This window comes from Vanacampus margaritifer, chromosome 14 (genome assembly GCF_051991255.1).
Source record: "Vanacampus margaritifer isolate UIUO_Vmar chromosome 14, RoL_Vmar_1.0, whole genome shotgun sequence".
In the NCBI taxonomy this organism is placed as follows: Eukaryota; Metazoa; Chordata; class Actinopteri; order Syngnathiformes; family Syngnathidae; genus Vanacampus; species Vanacampus margaritifer.
The window spans coordinates 2,882,938-2,899,591 of NC_135445.1; the positions used below are offsets into that span (position 1 = coordinate 2,882,938).

The 16,654-nt window shown below is 38.4% G+C and overlaps 1 protein-coding gene across 4 annotated transcripts in view; it reads left to right on the top strand.

The window, feature by feature from the left end:
• Nucleotides 1-16,654, top strand: part of lamc3 (laminin, gamma 3) — an 87,064-nt gene that overhangs the window by 43,705 nt on the left and 26,705 nt on the right. For all 4 annotated transcript variants that reach the window (XM_077585881.1, XM_077585880.1, XM_077585882.1 and 1 more), the window contains 3 exons: nt 3,172-3,370; nt 12,076-12,179; nt 15,861-16,088. In XM_077585881.1, the coding sequence (XP_077442007.1) occupies nt 3,172-3,370; nt 12,076-12,179; nt 15,861-16,088 (531 nt within the window). The remainder of the gene's footprint in view (nt 1-3,171; nt 3,371-12,075; nt 12,180-15,860; nt 16,089-16,654) is intronic.

Below are 16,654 nucleotides of genomic sequence, written 5' to 3' on the forward strand. Positions count from 1 at the left end.
CTTTGTGATGACGACTTAGCGTTATGACAGCTCGTACGGATGCGACAACCTGGACTCAACGTTACTTATGTGGGGAAAAAAAGAAAAAGATTGTCACTTTTAACTTTTCCCATTAGTTTGTTTGGCTATTATGGAGGACCCAAACTGCCAAAATCAAAAATAAATAAATGACTAAATAAATAAATGACTAGAATTGAAAATAAAAACGGATGTAAAAAATATATTTGGAAATTTTATATATATGTGTATATATATATATATATATATATGTGTGTGTGTGTGTATATATATATATGTGTGTATATATATATATATATGTGTGTGTGTATATAAATATATATATATATATATATGTGTGTGTGTGTATATATACAGTATATATATATATATATATATGTGTGTGTATATGTATATATATATATATGTGTGTATATATATATATATATATATGTATGTATGTGTGTGTATATATATATATATATATATATATATATATATATATATATATATATATATATATATATATATAGTTTACCTTTCTTTCAATATTTTCATTGTAATGATTATTTACAGTATATAATATAATCCCTATGTAACACCCTGGAATCGTCAAAATTTACTAATGCTGAAAAATCTTTCAATCACATTTTTTCTCATTTCTTTAATTTTGTGTTAATTTTTTCATTACTTCCATGACTAACCATTCATAATCTTAGTAGAAGCAAAATGTCATTCCTCGACATCATGATCACTACTTTTGGATCCCGACCCACCAGTTTGCTACTTTGCGCTGACATTTGGAACTGAAGACGGTTGGGTTGACACGGGTGTGATCGTACGTCTCCCTCCTGATCCCGGACATCTGCTTGATCCTTGACACAGGCGGAGTTGAGGTCCCCCGCGGCGACTACGCCAGACTGACCGGTGGAGAGCAGCTGCCGAGGTCTCGCAACAAGCGCGATCAGCTGCTCGCTGTAGCGCGGGTGCGGAAGAGGGGTTCGGTTGGGAGGACGGACGTCGTCTCTCTTGAGTCCTTTACAGCAATCTAGCAAGGAAAGAAAATTGCCACAGAGGGCAGCGTTTTGAATAAAAAAATCTCTCTGGTGGAAATAGAGCGAGGGAGCGCATATGCAAGGAGTGCATACGGGTGCAAAGGAGGCATCTATATTTGGGGAGAGGCGTTTATTTTTTGTTGTGGACCATACAACCATGCAGCTATCTCTTCAAGAGGCCGATGGGAACAAGAAGGCGTCTAATAGAGGACTGGTGACTTTTTGTTTTGTTTTTGTTGAAGTGAAACTTGGAAACAGGGAAGCATTTATTCGGGGGTAGGCCTTTATTTGTTCAAGTGAACTGCAGCAACAGGGAGCTGTTTATTTGGGGCGAGGCCTTTAAATTCAAAGAGGCAACTATTATTTGTTATTAATTACATATTTTTATTTGATCAAGCGGAAAATAAAGACAAGCAGATGTCTATTCGGGGAGAGGCCTTTATTTTTTTATGAATATGCAAAATAGTAGATGTCTATTTGGGTGGAGGGCGTTTATACTGCATGTTCCAGCAGAGGACAGAAAATAGGTGAGAGGTGTTTGTTTACGGTATCTAATTGAGGAGAGGCATTTATTTTTTCAAGCGGGGGCGATGAAAACAGGAAGTTGTCTACTGTATTTAGGGAGAGGCCTTTTGTTGTTTTTTTGGTTGCGTTTTCTGTTTTGGGTGATGCCTCTATTTGTTCAAGCGGACCTTCGATACAAAGAAGCATCTCTTTGGGGAGAGGTATTTATTTATTACAGGGAGTCATCCAATTTTTTTACGATTTAAATATTGAAGTAGACCACAAATATAAAGGCAATATCTACTTTTTCAACATCATTGATTTGTTCAAGTGATGACAGAAACCGGGAGCTGTTTATTTAAAGACAAGGGCAGAAAAATCTGCTGGAGCGGGTTCAGGTGACCTCAATTGGGCGATTTTCCAGTGAGAATTTAAAAGAAGTTTGGTGAATGCAGTATGAAGGTCTCATCATCATCGTCACCATCGCAGGAACAAAAAGCAAAAGCTGATGAAATAACAAGTGCGAGGAAAGAGTAAGATTCAAAAAAAAAAAAAAGAGAGAAAGACTGCGAAGGACACCAGGCGCCCGCTTCATTCACACCAACTCGAGCACTCCAATAACACGGGAAATGGGTCGCCATGACGACCCTTCACCCGAGTGCCTCGCGTCCGGAACATTCGACATCCCTTTCCAATGAACTACTTATGTTCTTCAGGCATTCAGTAGGATTTCAAACACACGTTTTTCACGGGGGAAAAAAAACAACGACAATAGAAGTAACTGCAACCAGATGTAAAAAAATTTTTTTAAATTATTTGGTCTTGAGATAACATACTCATCCCAAGGGAAGGTTCGAGTACCAAGACATTGCTCTGGCCTCAAGGCATGGTTTTCGTCCCAAAACTGGTCCTAACGGAGGGTACTAATCTCAAGAGAAGGTTCTAGAGGTCCTAACGGAGCATTCTAGTCTTGAGAGAAGTTTCTAGTCCCATGAAAAGTCATTTGCTTCTATGGTTGAATTTGATCTAAGTTTCATCTTTTAACTGGATCTCATTTTTAATGATTGTTAGATTATGATTGGATTTGCCTTGCATATGAATCGTGCTGCAGCGAGCTACGATGTCAGCCGAAACGCAAGATAAGACAGGATGAAAAAGTTGCTGTTTATTTGCCTGTTGCCAATGAATGAATGTAGAAATGTTACCCAATGAATCATTTAGGGGTCGTTTATGAATTGATTTTTGCCTCCCTTCATGTAAAAGCGCCTGCTTAACACTCTCCCTCGACGAATGTAATTAAAGTGATCCTCCTACGCCAGCAGAAAAAGGAAAGATATGTAAAAATATGTAAAACTGCGTACAGGCAAGAGTGCAACTTCAATGTTTTAACTTGTTTTTTTTTAGTTTGGAATTTCAACGCCGTGCAAGTAAAAATAAAATAAGTTGAGCTAAGTTTCAAATTAGAGTACGCGTCTCTCCAATAAATAACGATTCGATACGTATCTCGATACCATTGTATTGTTGCCTGTGTCTGTTGTTGCCTATGCAAAAAAAAAAAATAGAATCAAAAGATGAGTTTCTTTTCCCAAAAATGCTGTCTGGCCTTTTCCCGCAGACAAATTTGTGGGCCATCAGATCCAAAGCTACGGCCAGCTCCTCTCCATCACCTTCACCTCCGAGAGCCCGGAACTGCTTCCCGACCGCGTCGCCGTGCTCCTCCAAGGCTCCGGAATCACGCTCGGCGCCGAGCTCGCACCCGGCCCCGTGCAACAAGGCCACCCCGGGCTCACACCGTGGAAAACCTTTGTCGTCAGGTAGGAAACACTACAAAAAAAACATTTAAATGCAAGGTTTTTTTTTTTCCATGTTCTTGGCTTTGTCCCGGAACATAATCGTGCTCAGAATGGGAAAAGATTCGCCACAGGCAAGAAGAGGTTCACTCACAGACGATTGTTAGGGGCACGCGGGAAAGAACAGTTTGTTTGTTTTTTAAGAGAAACAATATGTAGTATTATGAGAATAAAGTTGTATTATTGCTTGAATCTAACATTTTTCAGGGGGGTTGCAATATTGGGACACTAAAGTCATTTTAGTTTTATTGATTTATTTTTTTAGAATTAACACATTTTCAATTTTAATTTTTACAATTTATCCTGGAGAAAATTTTGGTGTGTTAAATAAATTTTATTTTGTAATATTATGACAACAAATATAACTTATTCTGGTGCTAGAAAAAATTCTGGCTTTATTCTCATAATATTTATTTTGCTATATCTAAATAAAAAAATGACTATTCTCCTAAATTGTATCATTGTTGTAATATTACACCTTTAAAATACATTGCAATTAATTTTTTTTGTTAGTGTGCACCTTTAAAAACTTTGTCAAAAAATTATAACTTTGTGTTAAAAAAAAAAAAGTGACTTTCAGCAACAACAAAAAAAGCATCTTTATTCTCGTAAGATTATGACGGTCTTGGAAAAATGACTTTATTCTTATGAGATGACAATTTTTTTGAGTCAAAATGTGTAATCCTCGTTAGAGTTCAACTTTCTCCTGCTTTGTTCTCACAAAATTACAATTTTACTGTCGTATACTTTTTTTCTGCAGAAAACAATGTAATTCTCATAACGTTGTCATATTATTCTTGTAAAATTACAACTTTTTATTAATTATTAAAATACGACTTCAGCTCATAAAACTATCACTTGATTATTTAAAAAAAAAAAAAGAACAATTTATTCTCATAAGATTAGAACTTTATTTTGTTAAAACTTTTTTAAAAAATCGAACTTTTAGTTTTGTAAGCATATTCTTATCGTTAATACTTTTGAATCTGGTTCTCATGCTCCTGTGCACTAACGCCAAAAATCAACTGATGCAACCTTAGTTCAAAAGTGCGTCTGCGCCGTTTGTAAACCTTCTGACGAGGCGAGAATAGGAATTTTTCCAGCGTAGCCAAAAGGGTCAAAGTGGGTCGTTTGGATCTGGGAATGAATTGAAATGAAATAAATTTGTGATGAAGAGGATGGGGTGGGGGGGGGGGGTCATTTTGAGGGAATGCATGCCAAATAGTGGACAGAATGACAATGGAGTGATAAATGGGAAGAAGTCAAGTCTGTGTAACTCCACATAATGACATCATCTTTATGACAACAAATCATATTTTTAAAAGAAGACGTGGAAATAACATGACTAAAAGGGGAAGCCGGAAATAAAAAGCACTACAGTATGATAATTATTTTAACCCTTTACCTGCTTAAATTACATCCATAAGCACTATGCCCATTAGGGCTCTTTTGCTAACCAATACAGCTGTTGTGTGTGTCCATGATTATGTTTTAGTAGATTTGTCATAGGTCGTTGCACCACAGTGTTGTTGTGTCCATCCATGTTTTTGTTCCAGCAAGTTCTGGTTTGTTGTCGCTCCACAGCGTTGTGTGCATCCATATGGTCATTCCGCAATGTTGTATGCATAATGGACGGTCTTTCCACAATGTTGTGTGCATCCGTGTTTACATTTACGTTGATCCATTGTATGTGGTCGCTCAGTTGTATTGTCTGCATCAATGTGATTATTCCACACTGTTGTGTGCATAACAGTTGGTCGCTCCACAGTGTTGTGTGCATCCATGCCTACGATTCAGTTGATCCATGGTATGTGGTCACTCCGCTGTATTGTCTCTATTCATGTGATCATTCCACAGTGTTGTGTGGATCCATGGCAATGTACCAGCAGACTCTTATGAGTGGCCATTTCACAGTGTTTTATGCATCCATGTTTACATTTCAGTTGATCCATTGTAGGTGGTCGCTCCGCAGTGTTGTGTGCGTCCACAAGGTTATTCTGCAATGTTGTGTGCATCTATGTCTATGTTCCAGTCGAGACTCTGTGGTCATTTCAGTGTTGTGTATGTTCATATTTATGTACTAGTAGAGTTTAATGTGTGGTCACTCGCCAACGCTGTGTGCATCCATGTCTATGCTCCAATAGATTTTAACAGGTGTTCACGCCACAATGTTGTGCATGTCAGTGTTTATGTTCCAGTTGCCCCATGGCAGGTTATCACTCCACAATATTGTGCGTATCCATGTTTATGTAGAAGTAGATGTGCAGTCGCTCCACAGAGTTGTGCAGATCCATGCGTATGTTCCATTAAACTCATGGTAGGTGGTTGCATGTTGTTTAGGTATAAGTTTATATTTCAGTACACTCTGACATGCAGTCACTCCACAATGTTGTGTGTATTGCTCTTTATGTTCTAATAGATCTGGTCACGCCACAATCTATTCCAGTAGACATGAGGTTGCTCCACAGTGTTGTGTCTGTGTGTGTGTGTTTTTTTTATCCAGTTGTGCTTCATTTCTCTATTAGCCATTTTTATTGATATTGACAGCACATTTCAGTAGCGTAGTGTTTTTTAATTAATCCATTGAATTAGCAATTAGGGAAATTATGCGCGAGTTAACGTTTCTCGTGAGGCGTCCACATTCTGATGTACACACACACACACACGCAGCTAGCATCAAGTGGTGGTGGTTAACAGAGCTGATTGGTTGTGCAAGGCAGTGGAGCGGTCTTGTTAAGAAGTTCTCTGCAGGTCTCATTAGACTCCTCACATCGCCTTTGCTTCGCCTCACACCCCACATTCCAGCAACACCCCAGCGTCCGTCTGTCACACGCTCACGCTTGCAAAAAAAAGAAATGACAAATGACAAAAACTCAGTAGGAAGCTCATCGCAGGACTTGATATCGACCAGATTAATTATGGAGTACATGTCTTCCTTTTTTAAGTATTAATATTCAGCAGCACCTTTTCTACCGTTTTTATTCAATACATGTGTTACTATTTATGTACTACATTTTTTTTTTTTCCAAATGTATTCTCATTTCTAGGTCCTGATCGTAAAATGGCCACAAGAGGAGCACCGGTACCTTGAAATTAGGCCTCTTATCGGCCCGATACTGATAGCTGGCATGGGAACACTCGCATATTATTTATTAATATATTTCTTAATATAATTCACGGAGAAACTGGCGCTGGTGTCAGATCCGTACGATTCAGCGGGCGTCCATCTGTTGCCACAAAATCCCAAACAATCAAAGGCGTTAAGCGTGGCGTGCAAATAAGAGAGTCGGAGAGACGCCTTGATAAATAAACATGAGTTCACACACACACACACACACACACACACACACACGCGCGACTCTCTTGACTGACAGCCCCCAGAATCCCGATCCGGTAAATTTGTTAACCGGTTAAGCGGCGGCGGTGCAAAGATCATCACGCCATCGCAGCGCGGCGGATTAAATTGAGGCGCGAGGATTTGAGCCGAGGGCCGAAAGATAAGAGGGGGAGATGATTGGTTGGGATGAGCCGGCAAACAACGTTTGCCTTTTTTGTATGGAACGCTCCGTTCCAAAAACGTCAAAGGAAGTCCAGTGAGCGCTTGTTTATTGCGAGGGATTACATTTCGCACGTGCTCGCAATAACTGGAAATTTGTAATATAACGAGACCTTATTAAAAAAAATTAAAGCTTTATATCGATTTATCCCTGTCATATAAGTGTTTGTATTTCCAACAAGTCAGCACCGCGATCCAATGATGAGCTGGTGGTTGGGGGCGGGGCCAGCTCAGTCTTAATGGCAGGCAGACTCTGCTGGCCGCCGATTATAGCGGGACAATGGCGCTCCCGTCGGGGGTTGAGCGCAGCGCTGACTTTGTTCACTTTGGCCGCTTATCACCGTCTGGCCGGCACTGTGAACACAGCCCCCTCTGGGGGGCCCCAGCTTTGTAATTGCATCTCTTTGATTCGAGGGGAGGAGCTCATTAGTCATGTACAGGAAGTGTACAGTCATTTACATTGATGGAAAAATGCCAGACCTGAACACATCACAGCGGACTTCAATAGTGTTTGGCTTTTTCTTTGTCTTGTGTTTAATGTAATACCACAGTAGAACATGAACAGGATTTTGGCATGTCCCACATACTGTTTTGCATATTGCATGTGTCTTTGTTGTCCACCCTGTCATTGTGGAGTAACTGCCCCCTAAAAAAAAACACGTTTTGAAGTATTTTGTCTTTTGAATGATGGCTGAAACAGTGGATAATTTCAAAAGAAATCATTCTGTTTTATCCTTTTCATCATGTTATGTGTGTAGTTGGATGATGTCAGGCTTAAGGTGTCCACTCTGTCATATGGAAATATCAATTGATCTAAAAAAAAAAAAAAAAAAAAACATTTCAGAGATTTGTTGAACAATAGACAATCAGCTTGCTAACTGAAACAAGCCGTAAAGTGAAGGTCAACCGTGTGGTCATTAAATGCTAATATTAGCTTAAAAAAGTTAAAATATTATGTTCATTGTCTGCTTTCAATTATTTCAGTTTTTTTTATGTGGGGCTTGACCATTATGCATTTTTGACAATATAACCGTTTGCTCATTAAAAGCTAACATAAGCTTTATAAAAATAACAAAAAATCCACCCTGTCAACACGCTCAAATATTATATTTAATGTCCGTTTTCAGTTAATTTTTTTTATTTTTATGTGGGGCTTGACCAATATTCATTTCAGGCAAAATAACCATGTGCTCATTAAATGCTAAAATAAGCTTTAAAAAAAAATGTCCACCCTGTCAGCAAGCTCAAATATTATATTTAATGTCCGTTTTCAGTTAATTTGTTTTATTTTTATGTGGGGCTTGACCAATATTCATTTCAGACAAAATAACCATGTGCTCATTAAATGCTAAAATAAGCTTTAAAAAAAATGTCCACCCTGTCAGCAAGCTCAAATATTATATTTAATGTCCGTTTTCAGTTAATTTTTTTATTTTTATGTGGGGCTTGACCAATATTCATTTCAGGCAAAATAACCATGTGCTCATTAAATGCTAAAATAAGCTTTAAAAAAAAATGTCCACCCTGTCAGCAAGCTCAAATATTATATTTAATGTCCGTTTTCAGTTAATTTTTTTATTTTTATGTGGGGCTCGACCAATATTCATTTCAGACAAAATAACCATGTGCTCATTAAATGCTAAAATAAGCTTTTTAAAAAAAAATGTCCACCCTGTCAGCAAGCTCAAATATTATATTTAATGTCCGTTTTCAGTTAATTTTTTTTATTTTTATGTGGGGCTCGACTAATATTCATTTCAGGCAAAATAACCATGTGCTCATTAAATGCTAAAATAAGCTTTAAAAAAAAAATGTCCACCCTGTCAGCAAGCTCAAATATTATATTTAATGTCCGTTTTCAGTTAATTTTTTTTATTTTTATGTGGGGCTTGACCAATATTCATTTCAGGCAAAATAACCATGTGCTCATTAAATGCTAAAATAAGCTTTAAAAAAATGTCCACCCTGTCAGCAAGCTCAAATATTATATTTAATGTCCGTTTTCAGTTAATTTTTTTTATTTTTATGTGGGGCTCGACTAATATTCATTTCAGGCAAAATAACCATGTGCTCATTAAATGCTAAAATAAGCTTTAAAAAAAATGTCCACCCTGTCAGCAAGCTCAAATATTATATTTAATGTCCGTTTTCAGTAAATTTTTTTATTTTTATGTGGGGCTTGACCAATATTCATTTCAGGCAAAATAACCATGTGCTCATTAAATGCTAAAATAAGCTTTAAAAAAAATGTCCACCCTGTCAGCAAGCTCAAATATTATATTTAATGTCCGTTTTCAGTTATTTTTTTTATTTTTATGTGGGGCTTGACCAATATTCATTTCAGGCAAAATAACCATGTGCTCATTAAATGCTAAAATAAGCTTTAAAAAAAATGTCCACCCTGTCAGCAAGCTCAAATATTATATTTAATGTCCGTTTTCAGTTAATTTGTTTTATTTTTATGTGGGGCTTGACCAATATTCATTTCAGACAAAATAACCATGTGCTCATTAAATGCTAAAATAAGCTTTAAAAAAAAATGTCCACCCTGTCAGCAAGCTCAAATATTATATTCAATGTCCGTTTTCAGTTAATTTTTTTATTTTTATGTGGGGCTTGACCAATATTCATTTCAGACAAAATAACCATGTGCTCATTAAATGCTAAAATAAGCTTTAAAAAAAATGTCCACCCTGTCAGCAAGCTCAAATATTATATTTAATGTCCGTTTTCAGTTAATTTTTTTATTTTTATGTGGGGCTTGACCAATATTCATTTCAGACAAAATAACCATGTGCTCATTAAATGCTAAAATAAGCTTTAAAAAAAATGTCCACCCTGTCAGCAAGCTCAAATATTATATTTAATGTCCGTTTTCAGTTAATTTTTTTATTTTTATGTGGGGCTTGACCAATATTCATTTCAGGCAAAATAACCATGTGCTCATTAAATGCTAAAATAAGCTTTAAAAAAAAATGTCCACCCTGTCAGCAAGCTCAAATATTATATTTAATGTCCGTTTTCAGTTAATTTTTTTATTTTTATGTGGGGCTCGACCAATATTCATTTCAGACAAAATAACCATGTGCTCATTAAATGCTAAAATAAGCTTTTTAAAAAAAAATGTCCACCCTGTCAGCAAGCTCAAATATTATATTTAATGTCCGTTTTCAGTTAATTTTTTTTATTTTTATGTGGGGCTCGACTAATATTCATTTCAGGCAAAATAACCATGTGCTCATTAAATGCTAAAATAAGCTTTAAAAAAAAAATGTCCACCCTGTCAGCAAGCTCAAATATTATATTTAATGTCCGTTTTCAGTTAATTTTTTTTATTTTTATGTGGGGCTTGACCAATATTCATTTCAGGCAAAATAACCATGTGCTCATTAAATGCTAAAATAAGCTTTAAAAAAATGTCCACCCTGTCAGCAAGCTCAAATATTATATTTAATGTCCGTTTTCAGTTAATTTTTTTTATTTTTATGTGGGGCTCGACTAATATTCATTTCAGGCAAAATAACCATGTGCTCATTAAATGCTAAAATAAGCTTTAAAAAAAATGTCCACCCTGTCAGCAAGCTCAAATATTATATTTAATGTCCGTTTTCAGTTAATTTTTTTATTTTTATGTGGGGCTTGACCAATATTCATTTCAGGCAAAATAACCATGTGCTCATTAAATGCTAAAATAAGCTTTAAAAAAAATGTCCACCCTGTCAGCAAGCTCAAATATTATATTTAATGTCCGTTTTCAGTTATTTTTTTTATTTTTATGTGGGGCTTGACCAATATTCATTTCAGGCAAAATAACCATGTGCTCATTAAATGCTAAAATAAGCTTTAAAAAAAATGTCCACCCTGTCAGCAAGCTCAAATATTATATTTAATGTCCGTTTTCAGTTAATTTGTTTTATTTTTATGTGGGGCTTGACCAATATTCATTTCAGACAAAATAACCATGTGCTCATTAAATGCTAAAATAAGCTTTAAAAAAAAATGTCCACCCTGTCAGCAAGCTCAAATATTATATTCAATGTCCGTTTTCAGTTAATTTTTTTATTTTTATGTGGGGCTTGACCAATATTCATTTCAGACAAAATAACCATGTGCTCATTAAATGCTAAAATAAGCTTTAAAAAAAATGTCCACCCTGTCAGCAAGCTCAAATATTATATTTAATGTCCGTTTTCAGTTAATTTTTTTATTTTTATGTGGGGCTTGACCAATATTCATTTCAGACAAAATAACCATGTGCTCATTAAATGCTAAAATAAGCTTTAAAAAAAATGTCCACCCTGTCAGCAAGCTCAAATATTATATTTAATGTCCGTTTTCAGTTAATTTTTTTATTTCTATGTGGGGCTTGACCAATATTAATTTCAGACAAAATAACCATGTGCTCATTAAATGCTAAAATAAGCTTTAAAAAAAAATGTCCACCCTGTCAGCAAGCTCAAATATTATATTTAATGTCCGTTTTCAGTTAATTTTTTTATTTTTATGTGGGGCTCGACTAATATTCATTTCAGACAAAATAACCATGTGCTCATTAAATGCTAAAATAAGCTTTAAAAAAAAATGTCCACCCTGTCAGCAAGCTCAAATATTATGTTTTTAGTTCATTTATTTGTAATGTTGAGCCTGACCAATATACTTTTCAGACAGGATGACGTGCTAAATACAAAGAAGATTTCAGAAGAGTTCAATGGGAAATCTCAACTTTTTGCGGATGAAGAACCGTCATCTAGAAGGTGCTCACTGCACTTTACTTGGCAGCGGTGTTATTCGTCTTTGGGGACGGAGCTGATGCAGCACCTGCGGCGGCGGCAATAAGACACGGCACCACAGTACATGTCAGATGTGTTACAGATCATCCCGCAGCCGGTTGAGTAAAGCTCAACTGTCAAGACGCCCCGAAGATGTCAAAGTCAGCACATTTGCATCCTCCGTCTTCGTGTCAGGCACATAATGTGTGTGGCGGCAAGCTTGTAATCATCCCCAAATGTGAAGATTACTGGTGCGGTGCGGCTAAAGTGTGATCAAAGAGACACTACACATCTGCTGTTTAATCTGTCGGAAACTAAGAGGATGTGTTCTCGTGTCGTCGCAGGCTTGATGAAAGCCAGATGACACCAAAGCTGCCCGCCTTGGAGTTCCGCCGGATCCTGTATGACGTGACAGCGCTGCGCATCAGCAACGCCGGAGGACTCAACTGTAAGTTACCCGACGTCCTCAAGTACGGTGGCGCCTTGAGATACGAACCGTCCTTAGGACGATTTATTGCTTTGACTTGCCAGCACACCAAAAAATTTCACAGTGAAAAAATAATGTGCATGGTGTGTAATTAAAACAACCACATACACATCTTTGGCGTCGTCAGCTAGCGTCATGCTAACACATAATGGGAAACATCATAGGCAGGCTAATGAAGCTAAGGATTTGCATTGGCGTACATTTGGAATGACAATATTTTTGAAAACCTGGTACAACAACCAAATTTGCTATTTCAGAGGTGTGTATCAAATTGGTTGACCTTCGCATTAATCTGTACCCAAGAAGTCGCTCTCACACATTGCTCTTACTGCAGCTTACTATTAATATCATTATTATTATGATTGTTTATACAATAAATGACGTTGCATGACTTTCAAGTTAAGGCGCCCTCTAGTGGCTGTCACAGACACAACATGTACTTTTCTTAAACTTCATGATGAAAAAAAACGACATTTATCTCTCTAACCCATATTAGAAACCTGGAAAACGGCACTCCTGCTCGTTGCTCGATGGCGGGGAACCAATGCACGGTCCAACTTTTTTTTTTCCGGGACATTTCCTCGTGGAGACGGCGTTTCTGTCAGATGCTCATCAATAATTGGAATACGGCAGAAAGGATTTGAGCATAAAATGTTAAAAGCGTCGAACACGGCGAGCTGTACCCAGTGCAAAAAAAAAAAAGAGGACGTTTATTCCCAAATGTTGCTCACACGTTCTTGAAATGGTTGGCGTGCTTCTTTTTTTCACCACCATTAAGATTGGATGCCATTAGAGAAGGGCTTTGGAAAAAAAAAAAGTGTACTGTACCAAGAATAGCATGTTTGAGAGATGTGTACAGAAGCTACACGATGAGATGTAGATGCTAAGCTCATGTCCATGCTTTCATTTCTTTATCTGGACGTTGCCCCTACCAACATGGCCACCGCGTATATGTCCATGCATTGCTTTTGATGGGAACGTTGCCCATGCCAACATGGCTGATTCTGGAACTAATAGACCTTGATAACTTGCATTTGAAGTTTTGAAATCCAGAATCAGTTGAGTCCGTTAAATTGAGGTACATCTTTATGTCTGTATCATACTGCCCCCTGGTGGCACATGCCAGAAGGACCAGCACAATGACATTTGAGCTGAAGTAAAAAAAAATGTGACGATTATTTTTTTTACGTTTTACGAAGTTGTGCATTTACTACATGTTTTTATATATTGATGGGAAAGTTGCCTCTACCAACATGGCCGCTTCTGGACCTAAAATACTTGGACAACTACTGTATGAAGAGTATTTGGAATGGACGGGACACTATTTTCTGTCTGTTAAATCCACAATTGGTTGGTTCAGGGTCCTTTAATAAAATGGGACATGTAATTATTTAAAGTTAAGTTAAAGGTACCACTGATTGTCACAACGCTTTACTGAGTTGTACTTTTACTACATGTTTTTAATACATTGATGGGAACAGTTGCCCCTACCAACATGGCTACTTCAGAGATAGCAAATCCAGGTCCAGAAAGTAAAAACCCTGCCACAGTTTAGCTTTAGTCCCTCGTGCTAGCGAGCTAGCTAGCTAGCTAGCGAGTTAGCAGGTAAACAAGCGCCGAGGGAGCTAGCTAGGGAGCTAGCTAGCCAGCACCTGGAGCTAAAGCCAAACTGTGGCAGGCTAGCTAGCTCCCTAAGAGATAAACAAGCACCCGGGCTAGCTAGGGAGCTACTGTACAAAGGGCGTTTGGAGTGGTTTAGGGTCTGTAATTCTTTACACTTTTATTAAATTATATCTTTACTACTATCCTTTCATGTAGTACAATTTTATAGCTATTTCTGTCTGCCGCCTGTCTTTTAGTCCATGTGTCCCCGCATGAGGACACATATTCCAGGAGTTTCCTTTTTTTTTTCTTTTTTCTTGCCAACAATTCCCATTAAAAGCACCGTGACATGAATGTCGAGAAAAAAGGCGTCGGCAACGTCGCTGGTCGTTTCGCCGTCATCATTTTTCCTCGGAATCCTCCTTTTATCCCCGACATCCGTGGACCGCACCGGCGCTCCCCTCTTGACCGAGGCGTGACGCGCGCTCAGTCGTCCCGTTCCGCCGGAAACAGATGAAAACGAGTGGCGGCGTAATGAGGGCGACGTGAGCGAAGAAGGCGGAGCGTGACCGCTTCTAACGAGCGGCCGTGCCGACATTCCGTCCGTTTTAATGAAAGCCGGGTTCATTCGCGGCGCGGTGGGATAATAAGACGGGCCCGGCCTGTCCTCTTCCTCAGCGGCACGCTAGCCTCCTGCTTTTACCTCCGGAATTTTAATCGCGCGGAAGAGAAACGAGTAGAAAGTGTGAAATGAGGCTGGTTTTCAACATTGAATTTGGCGTAATGTAAAAGATATTTGACACTCTTCGTCTATCGAGCATGTCACATCACGGTCCAGTTCCAATTTTGGATTTGAATTAGGTAGGATGTTAAGCGCAGAGTCCAAAGATTTTACGGTCGTTAAAATAACGACAGGTAGCTCTCTCGCACTCTCTGAGCGGTAGAAGAAGAAAAAAAAAGTTAAAGGGAGCAGAAAGGTGTCAGATGAGAGCAGCGGGAGCGAGGCCTTGATGGAATTGTGACATGAAAGTTTTCGGCAGATGACGCGTCTGCCTGAAAGCCACTTGGAGGGGCAAAAGTTGAAAATCGTTAGCGCGCTTTGCTGGTGAAAGATTCTGGCAGATTTAAAATGCAGCAATGGCACTTTGGGTGGGTGGTTCGCATGTCTGCTTTGCATTCCTGTAGGTCAGGGTTCGAATCTTGGCCATTTTTTATCTTGTGTCTCACATTCCAAAAGTCTGAGGTTAACTGAATTGTCCATAGGCTGGCAAAAGTCCTAGGTGTATCCCGCTTCTCTTACAAGAAGTTATCTTATATTTATTATTTATATTGCTCATAGGTGTGAATGGTTCAGGCTGTATCCCACTTCTCTCACCAAAAGTCACCAGAGCTTAGCTGAACACTCTAAATTGTCTAGGTGTGAATGTGAGTGAATGGTTGTCTACCAATCTAGGCTGTATCCCACTTCTCTCGCCAGAGTCATTTTAGGGAAACCTGAAGACTCTTAATTGACCATAGGGTCAAGTGTGAATAATCATTTGTCTATATTGTGTCCTGTCATTAGTGACGGCCATGTCAGGGTATCCCACTTCTCTCACCAAAAGTCATCCTGTTTAATATAAGACTTTAAGTTGCTCATATGTGTGAATGTGGGAGTGAATGTTTATTTGTCTATATAGGGTGTATCCCGCTTCTCTCGCCAAGATTCATATTCCGTTATTAGAACACGGTAAATTGTACGTCGGTGTGAATATGAGTGTGAATGGTCATTTTTTGTGTCCTTTCATTTAGCTGATGATCCGTCCAATGTGTATCCCACTTCTTTCACCAAAATACATCTTTGACTAAAATTTCCCATACATGTAAATGTGAGTTCATCTGCAATTGGTTGCCAACTCGTCTAGGGTTTACCCCACTTCTGTCGCCCAAAGTCAGCTGGGATAACTCACCTCGAATGTAGATCGGGTGTAGAAAATAGACGGGTGAATTTTTCATAGTATGTCCCCTTGAAATCAAGTATACTTTGTGTCTCATCTCCAGACACATCTCAGCTCTCGGGGGTCAATCTCGCCTCTGCATCCTTCGCCGATGGTGAGACGGCGCCCCCTGCCCCCTGGGTGGAAAGCTGCACCTGTCCCACCGGCTTCGTGGGCCACTTCTGCGAGCAATGCGCACCCGGATTCACCCGGGAGGTCCCCAACGGCGGGCCCTTCTCCACGTGCATCCCGTGCGACTGCCATCAGCACGGAACTTGCCACCCAGAGACTGGTAAGCAATCCACTATTATTGAGAGGAAAAATCAGCAAGTTCTTGACGCCCATCCAAAAGGTTTGCCACTAGATGGCACCAAAGCATTTTTTAATTGTTAGACATGGCTTAGGCCTTAGCACAAATGTTGCAGGGTGGATCGTGGAACATTTTCTTGCAGAAGGAAGGTAAGTTTGCATGCAGATGAATTATTAATTTCTAGTGATGGACCAGTATGGGTTTTTTTCAGGGCCGATACCGATTATTAATAGTCAAGGAGGGCGATAACCGATATTCCAAGTCGATATTCATTTGCCGTAAAGGAGAAAATATTGGTGTAAAAAAAAAAACTTGGTTGAAATGCTTTCAACACAATTTTAAACATATAAGGAATAGACAGCACTTTTTAAAAGTTATTTTTTTTATATTAATTAATTAATTTAAATGAATACATAAATGAAAAGTTACTGATCGACAAATGCATGCGAATGTAGCTAATTTTGTGTTTTCGTCAGGGTTCCTAAAAGGTTTCAAAAGATCTTCGCACACAGTGGAAAAATGATCTGAACATGTTCAAAATTTTCTTT